The 13,974-nt window shown below is 41.4% G+C and overlaps 2 protein-coding genes across 3 annotated transcripts; one reads left to right on the top strand and one right to left on the bottom strand.

Moving 5' to 3' along the window:
• Window positions 1–324: 324 nt before the first annotated feature.
• On the bottom strand, window positions 325–10,235 carry psen1 (presenilin 1). 2 transcript variants are annotated; one of them, XM_041061156.1, is made up of 11 exons: window positions 10,127–10,235; window positions 8,720–8,805; window positions 6,701–7,035; window positions 6,246–6,387; window positions 5,842–5,909; window positions 5,495–5,715; window positions 4,569–4,667; window positions 4,130–4,222; window positions 3,842–4,015; window positions 2,717–2,835; window positions 325–2,503 (listed from the first exon to the last, which is right to left on the bottom strand). In XM_041061156.1, exons 2-11 carry the CDS (start codon window positions 8,753–8,755, stop codon window positions 2,348–2,350), a joined length of 1,443 nt encoding a protein of 480 aa, XP_040917090.1. In that variant the 5' UTR covers window positions 8,756–8,805; window positions 10,127–10,235; the 3' UTR covers window positions 325–2,347. The 2 variants fall into 2 exon arrangements, with proteins under 2 accessions (XP_040917090.1, XP_040917091.1); XM_041061157.1 differs by having other exon boundaries at window positions 10,131–10,233.
• Window positions 10,236–10,834: 599 nt separating this feature from the next.
• On the top strand, window positions 10,835–12,598 carry LOC121197296 (enhancer of rudimentary homolog). The gene is made up of 4 exons (XM_041060846.1): window positions 10,835–10,955; window positions 11,565–11,652; window positions 11,795–11,915; window positions 12,283–12,598. The coding sequence occupies exons 1-4, from the start codon at window positions 10,953–10,955 to the stop codon at window positions 12,383–12,385; spliced, it is 315 nt and encodes a 104-aa protein (XP_040916780.1). The 5' UTR covers window positions 10,835–10,952; the 3' UTR covers window positions 12,386–12,598.
• The last annotated feature ends 1,376 nt before the right edge of the window (window positions 12,599–13,974 follow it).

The raw sequence follows: 13,974 nt of genomic DNA, 5'->3' as shown, positions 1-13,974 counted from the left end.
AGAAGGGCGCACATGAAAAGATAGTCTGTATAGTCTTATGACAATAAAAGTCACACAGCCTTATTTCACAGCAGTTAAATTGTCTCCAGGGGGTTAACTGTGCTCTCCTGCACCAGACACACCCATAGTATGATGGACAGTTTAACTCTGGCTGATAAGAAGCAAAAAAAAAAGCCAAAACACACACACACACACACAGTTACCACTTGGCATTAAAGACGCAACCAAAAAAATCAAAACCAAACTATTACCACTTTAAATGCTGTACTGTGGTCCACACTCGCTGCACAGTCTGATGACCAAACAAAAACGAGGCTATTTCAGTTTCATTATTTATTACAAAAGAACAAAATCTGAATTGAATAACCTTGCATAACACGCATGTGAAGGACAGAAAAAAAAGCCAGTCACCCAACATATTCTCTAAAAACCAAAGGGAAAAAAAACAGTCTTAAAACAAGTGTTATTATATTGTTCCCTCTTCATTTCTTTTGTCTTTAAGCATAAAACTCGAGTGCAACAACAAAGGAGCAATCAGTGCAGCTCATCTTTAGTCTACCACTCAGCATCATCTCATACATGAGGAAGCCACAGAGTCTGGGTTCATACACATCTCAGCGTTTCATGCCAGACCATTGTTTTCTTACCTTAATTTAGAATTTTTGGTTTGTTTTTAACTTTATGAAAATAGTTAATGTTTGATGACTAGAGATAATGCTTTCCAAAAATGTTCACAAATTCAAGTATCAAATTTAACTAGATCTACAACTCCCTCATTTACCAGGAAGTGTTTCTTACTTAATACCTGCACATGATAAGCTGTTTAAAGTTTGATTTGTTGTCACATTTTCCCAGATTTTCCCGATCTGTGTAGGAACCTGTTAACATTTACCCCCATGTTTCGAAAAGTACAAAGTTTCTCTTCTGCATATCTTGAAAAAAAATCACAACAACATCTGTGTGTAGATGAATCAATGTTTGATGTAGCATAGTTCAAGACAGCACCAGGCGAGCATCATGAGGGCAGCTATAGCCTAAAGGTTCAGAGTTTGTGACCAGATGATCACAGGTTACAATCCCTGGACAGGTTGGAAAAAAACAAACGTTCAATCTCGGTCAGGGAAGAGAATGAAAAGCACATTTCCGTCCCACAATGACAACAACAACAACATCTACTACTACTACTACTGAAATGCCCTTGAGCAAGGCACTGAACCTCCAACTGCTCCAGCAGAACTGCTCAGTGGCTGACAGCACATGGCTAACATGGCAGGCAAGTCTCAGGTGTTAGTGTGTGTGTGTGTGTGTGTGTGTGTGAACTCCCTCCCCGTCTGCAGGCTGTGAATTCAAATGTGATTAAAGGTAAAATTAAGGGCGGGAAAGATGGTGAAATCAGTCAGTGTCACAAAAACACTCATATCTTAAATTCTTCATATACATTTTCCACTTTTCCACATGCAAAAGATCCACATGTCCAAAACATCCTGTTTTGATGTGAATCAGTGTGAATCTTCCAGGGAGATAATCGCTCCAGCATCAGAGCTTTGGTTTCTGCGTCTGGTGGAAGTGGGGGGAAAAAAAGTTCTTAGCCATTCTTAACAGCGGTGAGGAAAGCACGCTCTGGTGACTGACAGCTCATACACGAGCAAACTACACATTTACCAATCTATAATCAATATCATCACAGAGTGTCCACTGGTTGGATGAAGGCTTTTTGAACCTTCAGTCAGGTTTGGGAGTGGTGGTAGCTCGCATGTCATGAAAACGGGCGTGTGACCGCAAAGGTGTTTGACTAAAGTCTTTGAGGGGAGATTCAATCAAACCATCTCCCTTAGCTCAACAGCTACCGACGAGGTGTCCATGAGCAAGGCACCTGCTGTAAAGCCCCAGTTGCAGAAGACTGTGGTTGTATGGGGCAGCTCCTAGATATGAATGTGTGCGGATGTGAAGCAGGGCGCTGCTGAAAAAGGAGCAGACGAGCTCTCGTGAAGCTTCCCTGGATGAATAAAGGTAAAATATTCTCACTAACTTCTTAGATTGTGCCTGAGACCGGTGATCGGCAAACAATTTGAAGATGAGGTCCCAAGTCGAGCAAGAAATGTCACCTCTTGGTTTAAAAGAGAAATAAAATATTTCAGAACAGCTGTTGTGGGGAATACCCTCTCTTGGCGCCAGAAAGAAAGGCAGAACAAAAACAACTTTTGTCCCATCATCATGAGTTCTTAGGAGGGGATGTGGGGGCGGGAGGGGCCCCTGCATTACCTTTTGTTCCCCGGCTGTGAAGGGACCGCTCTCGTGTTGTTGGCCAGAGAGCTATGTGGGTGAGGGTTATCAGGGCAGCGTCCTGCTAAATGTAGAACTGGTGTAGCGCTAGCTTGTCCATGAAGGGCCGTACCAAGTTGTCGGTGGCGAAGTAGAAGACCAGGCCGAAAAAAATGGAGATGGGCAGAGCGGGGAGCGCTTTCTTGAAGATGGCGAGGAGGAGCAGGGTCAGACACAGGCCCTGAGGGGGCAGAGACAGACAAAATAAAAAACAGAGGAAATAACACATTCGGCGATTGTGTACCAAACAAAATCAGCTCTGGAGGAGAAAAAAATGGCCTATTATACAATCAAGCGGTTCACATAAAGTGGGGTTAGATATTGTGCTGAGAGACAGAGATGAGGTTGTGGTGACTTCAGTCTGACACCAAAATAAGCAGCTGTGGTCACTCACGATGAGGATGGCTACAAAGCAGGCAAGTGTGGTGTTCCAGTCGCCGCTGGCTGCGGCCGAGGCCTTCCCCACCAGCATGCTGTAGAAGATGAAGTCGCCGAGCCCCAGCTTGACACCCCCTGAGAACACAGGGCGACACCGCATTCAGGGTGGAGTCAATTCAAACACAAGATTCCCTTCGGCCCCACACCCTCCAACCCTCATAGAAATCTTTTCTCGACTGTAATTACTGTACAAACAAGAGCTCCGACCCCATATTTACTGAAGCTTTAGGTTAGAAAGAGCGCAGGCCCCCAAATAGTACAGACATGAAACCTAGCAATTGCCATGAATAATCGCTTCCTAATCTGCTCTGACTAAAAACGGCCTGCAGCCTAACATGTAGTCGCATTCACATGCACACTCATTTCCAGAAAAGGGAGCACATAAAAACATTCCTAAAATGTTTTATGTGCTCAGAGAAGAGGGAACTGAAAGATGATGATTACACACTGAGGACGAGGCAGTCAGACAATCTGGGAATTCACGAGTTTGAATTACAGAGCTCGGCTTCATATTAGGTCTGGGAGGTAAATCGACAATGATACTAATCTAGTTTTACTCGTGCGTTTGATGGTGTAACATGATATTTATGATAACGGACAGTTAAGCAGGAATGAAACACGTTTCCATTTTCATTATGACGCTTAAAAATAATAAGAAATTAATTTTCTAACAAATTAAAGACAATGAATTAATTTGAATAATTAAGAAGGTGTTGTTAAAGGATATGATGTGGAGTAAAGTATTTAGTCCTGATTAAACACACACACATAAATATATATATATATGAATTTTTCGGAAAAACATGAATTCTTCATGGAATGTTGCTGCACAGGCCAGGACAGGCGCTGAGGCTTCACTGGCAACAATAACTTCAATGAATGACTAAAAAAAGACAGAAAAATTAAAAATACAAGCCTGTTGCTTCACTGCGTGTGTACAACCCCTGTTTTCAAGTATGTTTTTAAAAAATCCACATGGTTGAATACACAATGTGGTCCCTTAAAACACCAAACAACTTTGTTTGGATACAAATGTTGGCTAAAAGACAAGAATGTAAACCATTCTGCTGTCAGCACTAACTCTCTTCATCGTCATCTTCAACAGGAGGACGAGCAGAGGGCATTTCCTGGATCTCCCGCCTGGTCTCATCAGTGGACTGAAGAGGTCCCAGCTGGTGCTCCTGCTGACTGACCCAGGAAGGGGTGAAGCCTCCGTCGTCCTGTGACGGACTGGGGACGGCAGGAGGCGCCACGGCTGCAGACAAGCGATATCAGTCAGACTAAACAACAATCACACTGTGCAAAAGGTAACCACTGAGCCACGGGTTGGACCCTGCTCACATCATAAAGTCTTTAACAACACACTCACCTTCTTGAGTCTCTTGTTGAGGTGAAGCTGCTTCTGTGGAGTTTCTCTTTGGCCTGTCAGTGTCGGCCATGTTGACGAGCCACACCATTGTAGCTGGGGAAGAAGTGAGCGAGTTAAAATATAGAAAAGCTTCAAGGTGTGTGTTACAAGCAGAGTCGATGTGTAGTTTCAAGTTACTATGCTAAAAGTAACTGAAGTGTCAGTTGAAATGAAGAAGAGTTCCTTGAAATAATAAAGTCAAAGGAGTTTATCCAAGAACATTTTAGGGAAGTATTTGATTTACAAGCACTGAACGGAGTTTAAGAGTTGGCGTGTAAGCACTTTTAGTTTCTGTATTTTCTCTATGTTTAGCTTCCAGATGAATTTCATTGCCTCTATTGTTTAATTAAAATAAATCTGTCGTTAAATAATTTAGGTCCATAGACTGTGTCTATCTTACATGAATAGATAAGAGCTGGAAAGATGGGTTCATTCCTCTCCTGCGCCGTCTCCACCAGGATCCTCAGAGGCCCTTTGGGACAGAGCACTGCTAACAGATCTGTGAGAGGAGAGAAGACAGAGGCCAGACAAGTGATGTAAGCCACCAAACAAAGGACTCTTCCAGAGGCCAAAAAAACAGCAGCTCGACATGACATCTGTGATAACAAGAGGCCGGGACGTCAGTCAAAATACAGTTTCTGGCTCTGACTGAGTAGAGCAGTGGTCTACTTTCACTTGGTGCCTGCTGCCAGTTAAAGATTTCTGTGGAAAAATAAAAATGAAACAACAGGTCATATCATTTAGATGTCTTGATTATATTCTTTTGTTGGATTTTGTCAGACGCAGGAAAACGACCTGTTGACTGTGTCATCTTCATGACAGCTTCTGAAACTTTATGTTCATGTTGTACATTATGTTTCCTCACATTTCGTTAAAGCATTGGTGTAAAGGTTTTAGGTCTTCAGACATATCCTTCCTTTCAGCACACTAGTGATGACATCTGTCACTCCTTATTGCATATATACACTAGAGAGACAGATCCTTACATTAAATGAAAATATATATCAAAGCATAAAGTTTTATTCTGCAGTTTTACTTTGGTTCTAAAGTCATTGCTTTATATGATTTTTAAAAAGCTAAAAGTTGTAAAATGTTTTTCCTTTGGTGCATTTTTCCCCAATAAATAAATTCTGTACAGTGTTTTAGAAAGAAAGTAGGACTGCACAGTTTGAGTTTTCCCTTTCTCTTCGAACGCTAAGAGGAACCAGATGACTGAATACTGTGATGCACAAAAACATCTTCAAAGGTTGAGTAAAGGCTTTGTCTTTCTTTCTTAAAAGCACACAAAGGTCAAAGCAAAAAGGAAGAGGGGAGCAGAGGATTTACCATAGACTGATATGACAGCTAATATAAGCCAGGCGGTCCACTCTGGCAGGTACTTGATGAAAACCAGGGCCATGAGGGCGCTGATCATGATGAGGTAGGCCTGCTGAAGCCGCAGAGGTCCTTTCCAGTGAATACACATCATGCCCACCACTCCAAAGTTCCAAATTATTATTGCCAGGGTGAAGTAGTCCATGGCCACATTATAGGTCTTGAAAACCTCTCTGTTGGACAAAGCAGAGACATGATGGAAACACCTGGAAAGACTCCAAGACTGAGATGACTTGACATTTATGGGAATCTGTGGGAAGTTTGGATAATGAGATAAAATGTTCAGAGGTGTGGCTTACTTGAGGTAGATGTAGGAGAAGAAGAACAGCAGGAGGAGAGAGGAGAGGAAGAGCCAGCCTTGGATCACCTGTGAAGGCAAAGATCACTGTCATGGGATCTAACATATGAGACCGTTCCAACAAATCAATACTTGTAAATACTTGTTACCAGTGTTTGTGTTAAACGACCAGCCCCACCTGTCTGATTCTTTGGGTGTGTAACACATTTTGACCTCAGGATTTTACACTGTTTTTATGTAGCTGTGCTCATGAAGGAACAGCAGATAGATGCTGGTGGTGGATGATGAAATTTAAAGTAAATTTTGAAAGTAAAACGTGAGCTTTTTCTACTAAAGTCAAAAAGTCTACGGTGAAAAGGGTTTTTAAACCTAGTTTAAACAAAGAAAAAAAGTGTGAGACTGTACCTTGTAGCAGCGGTACTTGTATAACAGCACCAGCACCAAAGTCATAACGATGATCACAGTGATCATGATGGAGGCGTTCAGGATGGAGTTCAGGGCTCTCTGTGCTACTGTGTCTGTGTCTTCAGGGAACGGAGTGTAGATCCTGAAGGGAGACATTTAAAAGGACACGTTGCAATGACACATCTCAGTCAAACAGCAAAGAACAGAAAAAGTTCTTTATAAACACAACGATGAATTTATCAAGCTCATAATGATCTTGTACAATTAAAGTAATGTCTTGGTATTGAAATTATGGAGGAAAGATGCAGTTTACGTTGCATTACCTCCACCTAGAGGCACTGCAGCTGTATTGCATTTCACTCAAACACCAGAGCAGATGAGCTGTGAATCTGGCACAAGTCCCAAATTATTTCCCTATCTAGCACCATCCATCTGATAAGGGTCATAACACTTACAATCTCTGCCCGTCATTCTGGGTGTAGAAGCTGACGGACTTTATGGTTGCCACGACAACCACCATGCAGAGGGTGACGGGAACGAACAGCATGATGACGTGCTTGGCCCCGTATTTCAAGGTCAGCTCATCATCCTCGTCCTCCTCAGTCTCCACCACACGTGGAGGACGAGCAGCGGGAGGCTGTCCGTTCTGCTCTGGTCCACTCCCATTGCCACCGGCACTGCCTCCTCCTTCAGCTCCTGAGCTTCCCCTGGACCGCACTCTGGTCACCCCAGCCTCTTGTGGTTGCTGGGTGGGTTCAGGGGCCCCACTGGACTCCTGTTGGTCCTGTCGCTATGGGAGAACAATCACATTATTTTCTGTGTAAGCTCAGTGTCAGTATTTGTATGATACTGGCGTAGAGACAATTTAAAACTGGGTACACAAACAAAACAAAAATGTACTTGCAGATGTTTAAGCGATCATAAGAACAGTGTCAAACACAGCAGACTGGGTGTTGCAAAAACAACACCAGAGACTTCTCAGAATAAACAAGAGCATGCCTGCTGATCAAATCTTGCCTCTAGGCGTGGTCCAATACAGCCACATCAAGTGATAAACTACTGGGACGTCTGACTGGGCTAAGACATAATGTAAAACACAGTGCTAAAACTATGTGTGACAGTGCTCATTCCAACTCTGTGTACCTGATTCAGGCTTTGTCACTTGTCAGCTCTCTTTTTTTCTTCCCATGACTGCCTTCACACATTCACTGCAAGTTCCACTACTGAAAACAAACACCCTGCTTTGGGACCCATTCAGGAATATGGGCCTTGCAGGACAAATTTCCTCTCTATACATTCTATGTTTAAGGCTGTGTAAGCTTGAGAACCCGGACATTAGAAAAAATTGATTCCAGATTTTGCCACAGAAATTGAAACAGGACCATCATATAATTAAAATGCCTAGAAACATTACGGCAAACTCTTAAAGGGTCATTCGTGTATGCCTTTCAGAGCTAAACTTACACTACACCAGTTCCTCAAAGGATAACAACACTGATTCCCACCCACACCAAGGACTTGTTCCATCAGGAAAAATAAAGGAGAAATTCAAGGAGAGTTTGTGAACTAAAACTGTCAGGGCTGCCAGGCGGGTCCAGACATGCGGCAGCCCAGACATGAGGCAATTTCACCAGGTACACAGAAATGAAGACAGGAGCCATCTCCAGAGACTGATCTGAATAGTGAAAGCTGCCACAGCTTTTAAAACAGGCTGCAGTACATAATGACCTCACTGTGTGGTACGCCTCATTGTTTCTCAGTCCCTGGGAATAAGGCCAATGTTAGTACCAAGGACGCAAGAGATACAGACTACTCTGCTAAATTAGGCTTAACTTGACCACTTGTCGAGGGTAAGGATACTGCAATAGTAAATCAAAAAGTGTGTTAAATGCCCTTTATAGCCATATTGACCTCACCTCATAATGGTCTGAATGACCTCTTGACCAGAATATGCCATTCAGGACAGAAATGTAGACCCCAAAGACCGAAAAATATTGAAGTAGCGTACATGCACAACTGTTATGGGCTAAACAGAAAATTTGACGAGGCTGAGGATTGCTAAGCGGATTGTGACAGCAGGGGGGACTTGGATCGCTTGAATACTCTCTGGAGGCAACACCTCTATTTACAGTAACAGCAAAATGCAGAGAGCAAAGACAGCGTACTCACAATCATATTCCTTATGTTTCTACTTTAATCATTAAAATTCTAACAGCTTTCCTTATCAGAACAAAACTATGCATAATCATCATTTATTATATGAAAGACCAAATAAAACCAAAGTTATCAGAGTGAAACTCGCCCACGGGGTGTGGCGTCACAGGCTGTCTGAGAAACAGATGACTCTTTCATCACTGACGTGACACTGAAACACTCTATCAGCAGCGGCTAAAATGTTGGCTAATCATTACCCAACGTATTAACACAGGCAGATTTGGTGTTAGAGCAACTGTGACACATTCTTTTATACTCACCATATTGTTTTCAATATCCTCTGCATTGTTCGCCATTGTTGGCTCGGCAGACACTTGTCCTCACATGCAAACCAAATTCTTTTACCCTGATGAAAGAAAATTGGAGACAAAATTAAGTTTATGGCACCAGAAATAGATACCATTAAGCTGCATCAGTGGAAACAAATCGAATCAAGGGCGTAAACATAGAGGGTGTCATATTTTGTACAGGTTGTAAAACCCCGTGAGGCAAATCTGAGATCTGAAACTGATTTAACAGTGATTTCACACACACACACACACACACACAGAGAGAGAGAGAGAGAGAGAGAGAGAGAATATTATTCTTTTCCATTGTAGGAGCCATGTCATTATAATAAGAAATACTGATGTAAAAGAGCATTTTGACACAATAAAGGATGAGTTCACAGTCTATCGTAATTCCCAAGGATCCACTGATTTTTAAAAGAGTTAAATATCAGTGGTCAGGCCCCTGGAAAGGGTCATAGGATATATCTGGGTGACCGTGATATGATTAAAGAGGAAGGAAAGAAAGAAACAAAAAGTCCTGTTTTTCAGCTCGGTTTTTTAGGCCTCTCTGCTGTTATTTGTGAATTACTGGATAATTTAACCCCTCTGGGCCTTAAACAACTATTTAAATGAAACTATTTGAGAGGTTTAGAGAAGAAATGTCTCCCATAGATATCTGAGATTCGACTGAGCTTCCAGCTACACAGTGTTTTATTTAGGTACGTATTGTCTTTTATATGCTTATTTTATTCTGTTTTAGTATAAATGTCCATCTGCAATGTATCTAGTAACTACAGCTAACATGTAAAAGTGGTGCAGTAAAATGTACATGTCCCTCTGAAATGCAGTGGGGTAGAAGCAGAAAATGGAAAAACTCAAGTAAATAATCGGTACTTTCCACCACTTCATATGAGTGTTGTAGCAAGCTAGAACATGAACCTAGCATTGATAAAACATGATAGCAACTATGCTGATTGATTACCGATCAATGCGGTAGATGTAGACATCATTCGGTGGACATTAGTTTGACAAACGGTGATCAAAAATAAGATTTTTAACCATTAACAGCAAACTACTGGGGGAATGTAACGTTCATGTTACTGATTAAACGCCGGGAAATCATATTTATATTATCTGTTGAACTGTTGAAGGTTAGACATGACTTGTTGATAACGATGTTTGGTCATTGTTTAAAAGCTAAGTTAATAATTTAACTGTGATTATTACTCATAGAGGAAATTTTATCATTAGCGAGCTGCTAAAACGGCTAGTTAGCCAATAATGTCATAACGGCAGTGCAAGGCAGCGGCCGCGCTAGGTGGCTAACGCTACTCAACTTGCATAGCTCAAACAAAATCTTTTGTTCCTGAATAGCCGTCTTCAAAGAACGAAGCTTACCTACAAAGAACAGTGGATAACGTTCTTAATTTTGTGTTTCGAAGCAGGTTTAAAACCCGGGCGCGTTCCTCTCTTTGTTGTTCCTGTCTTCACACAGAACATCCGGCCGCTGGTGTAAACTAACGGCGCCTACTTCCTCCTGCTCTCACGGGTTGGGTGGCGTTCAAGATCAAAACGTCGTTTGTTTTTTAATTGTTATTTCGTTAACGTTAAAATAACAACGTTGATCCAGATATATCATGATCTTATTTATATGATTCCACCGACTCAGTGTTAGTTTTTAAAATAACAACAGACTGAAGTTAGCAACAGAAATCATAATTAGTAGAAACTTAAAAAGCCATGCGCCGTTCATGTCCTTTCAATCAAACCATAATTATGAGCAGCCGTGTGGGAAAAGTCGTTCACATCAGCCTCCGACTTGTAATTCTGAGCCGTGAATTTATGATGCCACTTGGGGAAAAGAATTACAGGCATATAAAATAAAAACTGTTGACACTATTGCCGTAAACGCACCACCGCTGTCAATTACACGAAAGTGAAATCTAATATTGACATTAATACAATTAATTTTATTCTATACACTGTTAGTGACAAACTGCTACAAATACATAAAAATAACACAGCATAAGTAGCTAATTTAGGTTAGCGCTAGGGTTAACCACCTAATAAATGCGTTAAGAATGGCTGTTTTCCCCATTCTGCCGGTATTTCCTGAATGCAGCGCCAGTGGTCAGTTCTTCTTCCTGCGACAAAGGTCAAGCTGGTAAGAAGAAGCAAGCACCCAAGAAAATCGACCGAAACCGACTAAAAAGCGACTTAAATCATGGTTAGTGCGCTGCGATCTAATGTTAACAGAACAGATTGTTTTGTGTGCGATCGTGTTAAGTCAAATTAGTGTGTCCGTTTTACCTCAGCAGAACAGGTGTTTGATAAAGACACAATCTCAGCTAACGTTAGCATGAGTGTGGGGGACGTTTGGCAGGGGAACAGCTGCAACAAAACCGCCACTCTGTTGCACAAATAAAGCCCAGATTTACTGCTTTAAAAAAAATAAAAAAGTACTTAGGTACAATTAAAAGCTCTGCATTCAAAACTTTACTTAAACAAACGTGCAAAGTATTAACCGGAAAATGTACTTACAGTGTAAGAACTAAAAATACTCGGTGCAGAAAAATGGCTAATGTGAGTTCCACACTAGTTTATCCTACATTATTATTATCAGTCTATTAATATTAAAACAATATTTAACCTAACTTTGTTGTTAGTTGCTGCATGGATCTACTGATTGTGTTCTTAATCCGTTCGATTTCACTACATGATATATTGATTATCACACCTGGGGCAGATTTATTTGGCCAAACCAGATTATTGTTTCAACAGGACATAGACGTTAATAGTTTAACCACAGTCTAACAACCTTTGTGTGGTTTTCCAGTCCCACACCATCCTGCTGGTGCAGCCCACCAAGAGGCCAGAGGGGAGGACGTACGCTGATTATGAATCTGTGAACGAGTGTATGGAAGGTAAGAAATATAATCGTAACTACAGATTGTTACGTTTGGGATCTAAATAGTGCTTGTTTTGGAATGAGCAGTTTTCTCTAATTTAATGTATATGATTTATAGTGAGAAACGTGATATACTGTACTTTCTGTCTCCTACACAGGTGTGTGCAAAATGTACGAGGAGCATTTAAAGAGAATGAACCCCAACAGTCCGTCGATAACATACGACATCAGCCAGCTGTTTGACTTCATCGATGACCTGGCTGACCTCAGCTGTTTGGTGTAAGTTTGACAAGGAAATCTGTCTCTAAATATATCTTGGAACATGCTGTCAAACACATTGATGGTATTATTGATCTTTAAAATGCTGGGTATCAAGGCTGCAATTCTGAATCTGAAGTGACTGTAATTCTAAAGCACTTAGATACAACTTAGACTCAGATTTACTGAAATAATGCTTACTAATTTGGAAATACTTGCATTTGCACACTGACAAACACACAGTGAGTATTCAGTCAGTATTCACAGTAACTACTTTTTCCTGCTCGTGGTGGAGGTTGACATGTGCGTCCCACACGCACAGTGAATATCCAGTGCATCGGGGCCAAAGGAAAAAAAAAACTTCATATAGTTTCTGGTTCTGCCTCAGGTATCGTGTCGACACACAGTCGTACCAGCCGTACAACAAGGACTGGATCAAAGAGAAGATCTACGTGCTGCTTCGCCGTCAGGCCCAGCAGGCAGCAAAGTGAAGCCTCTGAGGAGATGCATGGATGGGTGGAGAGGGAGGGTGGGGTTGGGGGTGAGGCGGGGTCAATGTTATTTTTACTATCTGTAACTTGTGTTCAAAAAGTTTGAGCTAACTTGTTTTGAGAAGTTTTTAAAAAGTTTTTTTTTCTTCATGGAGAGGAGGTGTATTTTGTATTTTAATGTTATGACTTATTAATAAAAACGTTCCTTTAAATAATAAATCCTGTCTTTTTTTCTTTCTGTCCCTACTTTTTCCCTCTTCCATTGTCTTTTTTTTTGGCTCCTTTCTCCGTTTGCTTTTTCCTTTACTCACAGTTTCCTCATTTCTTTTTAGATTTTGTATTTTTCCTACTGCTGATTTTTTTTTTCTCTCCTGCTTGAGCAGTTTCTTGTTGGACTGTACAAAAGTGCTTTCAATTATTAGAACTGACTTTGTAGTACTGCAAACGGTAACTTACCCCCACTGTCCCCTCTATTTGTCCTGTCTCTTTTGACCTTTTTTTCCTTCTTTCGGTCATTCTTGCCTTTCTTCTGTTTTATGTCTCTGTCTGAGGATGTCAGTTTGCTTTGCTGTATGAGCAGATGGCAATTTCCTCCTTTTTCACTCACTGCAGCAACAAATAGGAGCAAAAAAATATTGAAGGGTATTTACAATTTCCTGGACTTTCAAAGTAGAGGAGCCCTGTGGGAATAAGATTGTAAAAACAGAACATTTCCATCTTTCATTGCTTTTTGTCTGTCTTATCTCCTCTTCCTTTTGTCCTTCCTTACAGCCTCAACTTTTCTCTTTTCTTGCTATTGTTTTTTTTTTTTTTTTTCCTGTCTCTTTCTTTCTCTTGGACAGCATTCAGTTGGAAGTAGAGAAATGCAGTTTTACAGTAGTGTACATAGTTTTTCATCAGCCTGGGATAAATATTTAGTTTCCTGGACTTGACTGAAAATAGATGTTTCATAGGATTAAGATTAAAACAACATGTTTTTCTTCTTTTTGGTTCTGTCTGTGAAATCTTTTCTACTTTTGCTCTTTATTTTTCATTATTTTACTCCTTGTATATTTGTTTTCCCCATTTTTTTCCTTCTTCCTCTCTTTCTCCCTTTTGACCAGTTTGACTAAAAAAATGTTAAGGATGGCTGGTTTCTTTGAGCAGAGCATGTGGATATCATACATTTCAGAAATGTGGACATTTCCTCCTTTTTCCCTCAAACGCGTCTCGGAGTATTGATTTTTCATTAAACTGATGCTTGAATAAAAGAATAAAAAAAAGAAAATACAGCAGATGAAAAACATCTGTAACCAGGATGGAGCAGCTCTGCACTGAGGCGCGGGGACGTTTCATGCGTCTGCCGCCTGACGGGGCGCGGGAGGCGGACAGTCTCCTCTCCTGCAGTCGCGCTGCTGAAGCTGAATCCTCGCCTCCTCCTCTCAGTTGTATTTTTTTTTTCTCCACCTTTGTGTTGTGATCGGCTCTCCCAGTCTGTCTGTTTCTCACACCCACCCCGGTACCCCCCCTCTTCACCCCTCCTTCTCCTCCCCACCTCCATCCCACCCTACCCTACCCCATCCACCACCCCCTCCACCACCCCCTCTCCT

This window comes from Toxotes jaculatrix, chromosome 17, assembly GCF_017976425.1.
Source record: "Toxotes jaculatrix isolate fToxJac2 chromosome 17, fToxJac2.pri, whole genome shotgun sequence".
Classification (NCBI taxonomy): Eukaryota; Metazoa; Chordata; class Actinopteri; family Toxotidae; genus Toxotes; species Toxotes jaculatrix.
Note: the sequence above shows the minus strand (reverse complement) of the source record. Positions and strands in the feature narration are given on the sequence as shown.

Bases quoted from the DNA above. Each gene is read 5' to 3' on its own strand.
- psen1 (XM_041061156.1), bottom strand. From the start codon at position 8,755: ATGGCGAACAATGCAGAGGATATTGAAAACAATATG. The intron at 6,388-6,700 runs GTAAGTGTTATG...GTCTCCCTTCAG, and splicing joins CAGAATGACGGGCAGAGATT to GATCTACACTCCGTTCCCTG. The intron at 5,910-6,245 runs GTACAGTCTCAC...TTGCCTTCACAG, and splicing joins ACAAGTACCGCTGCTACAAG to GTGATCCAAGGCTGGCTCTT.
- LOC121197296 (XM_041060846.1), top strand. The intron at 11,653-11,794 runs GTAAGAAATATA...TCTCCTACACAG, and splicing joins TGTGAACGAGTGTATGGAAG to GTGTGTGCAAAATGTACGAG. The intron at 11,916-12,282 runs GTAAGTTTGACA...GTTCTGCCTCAG, and splicing joins GCTGACCTCAGCTGTTTGGT to GTATCGTGTCGACACACAGT.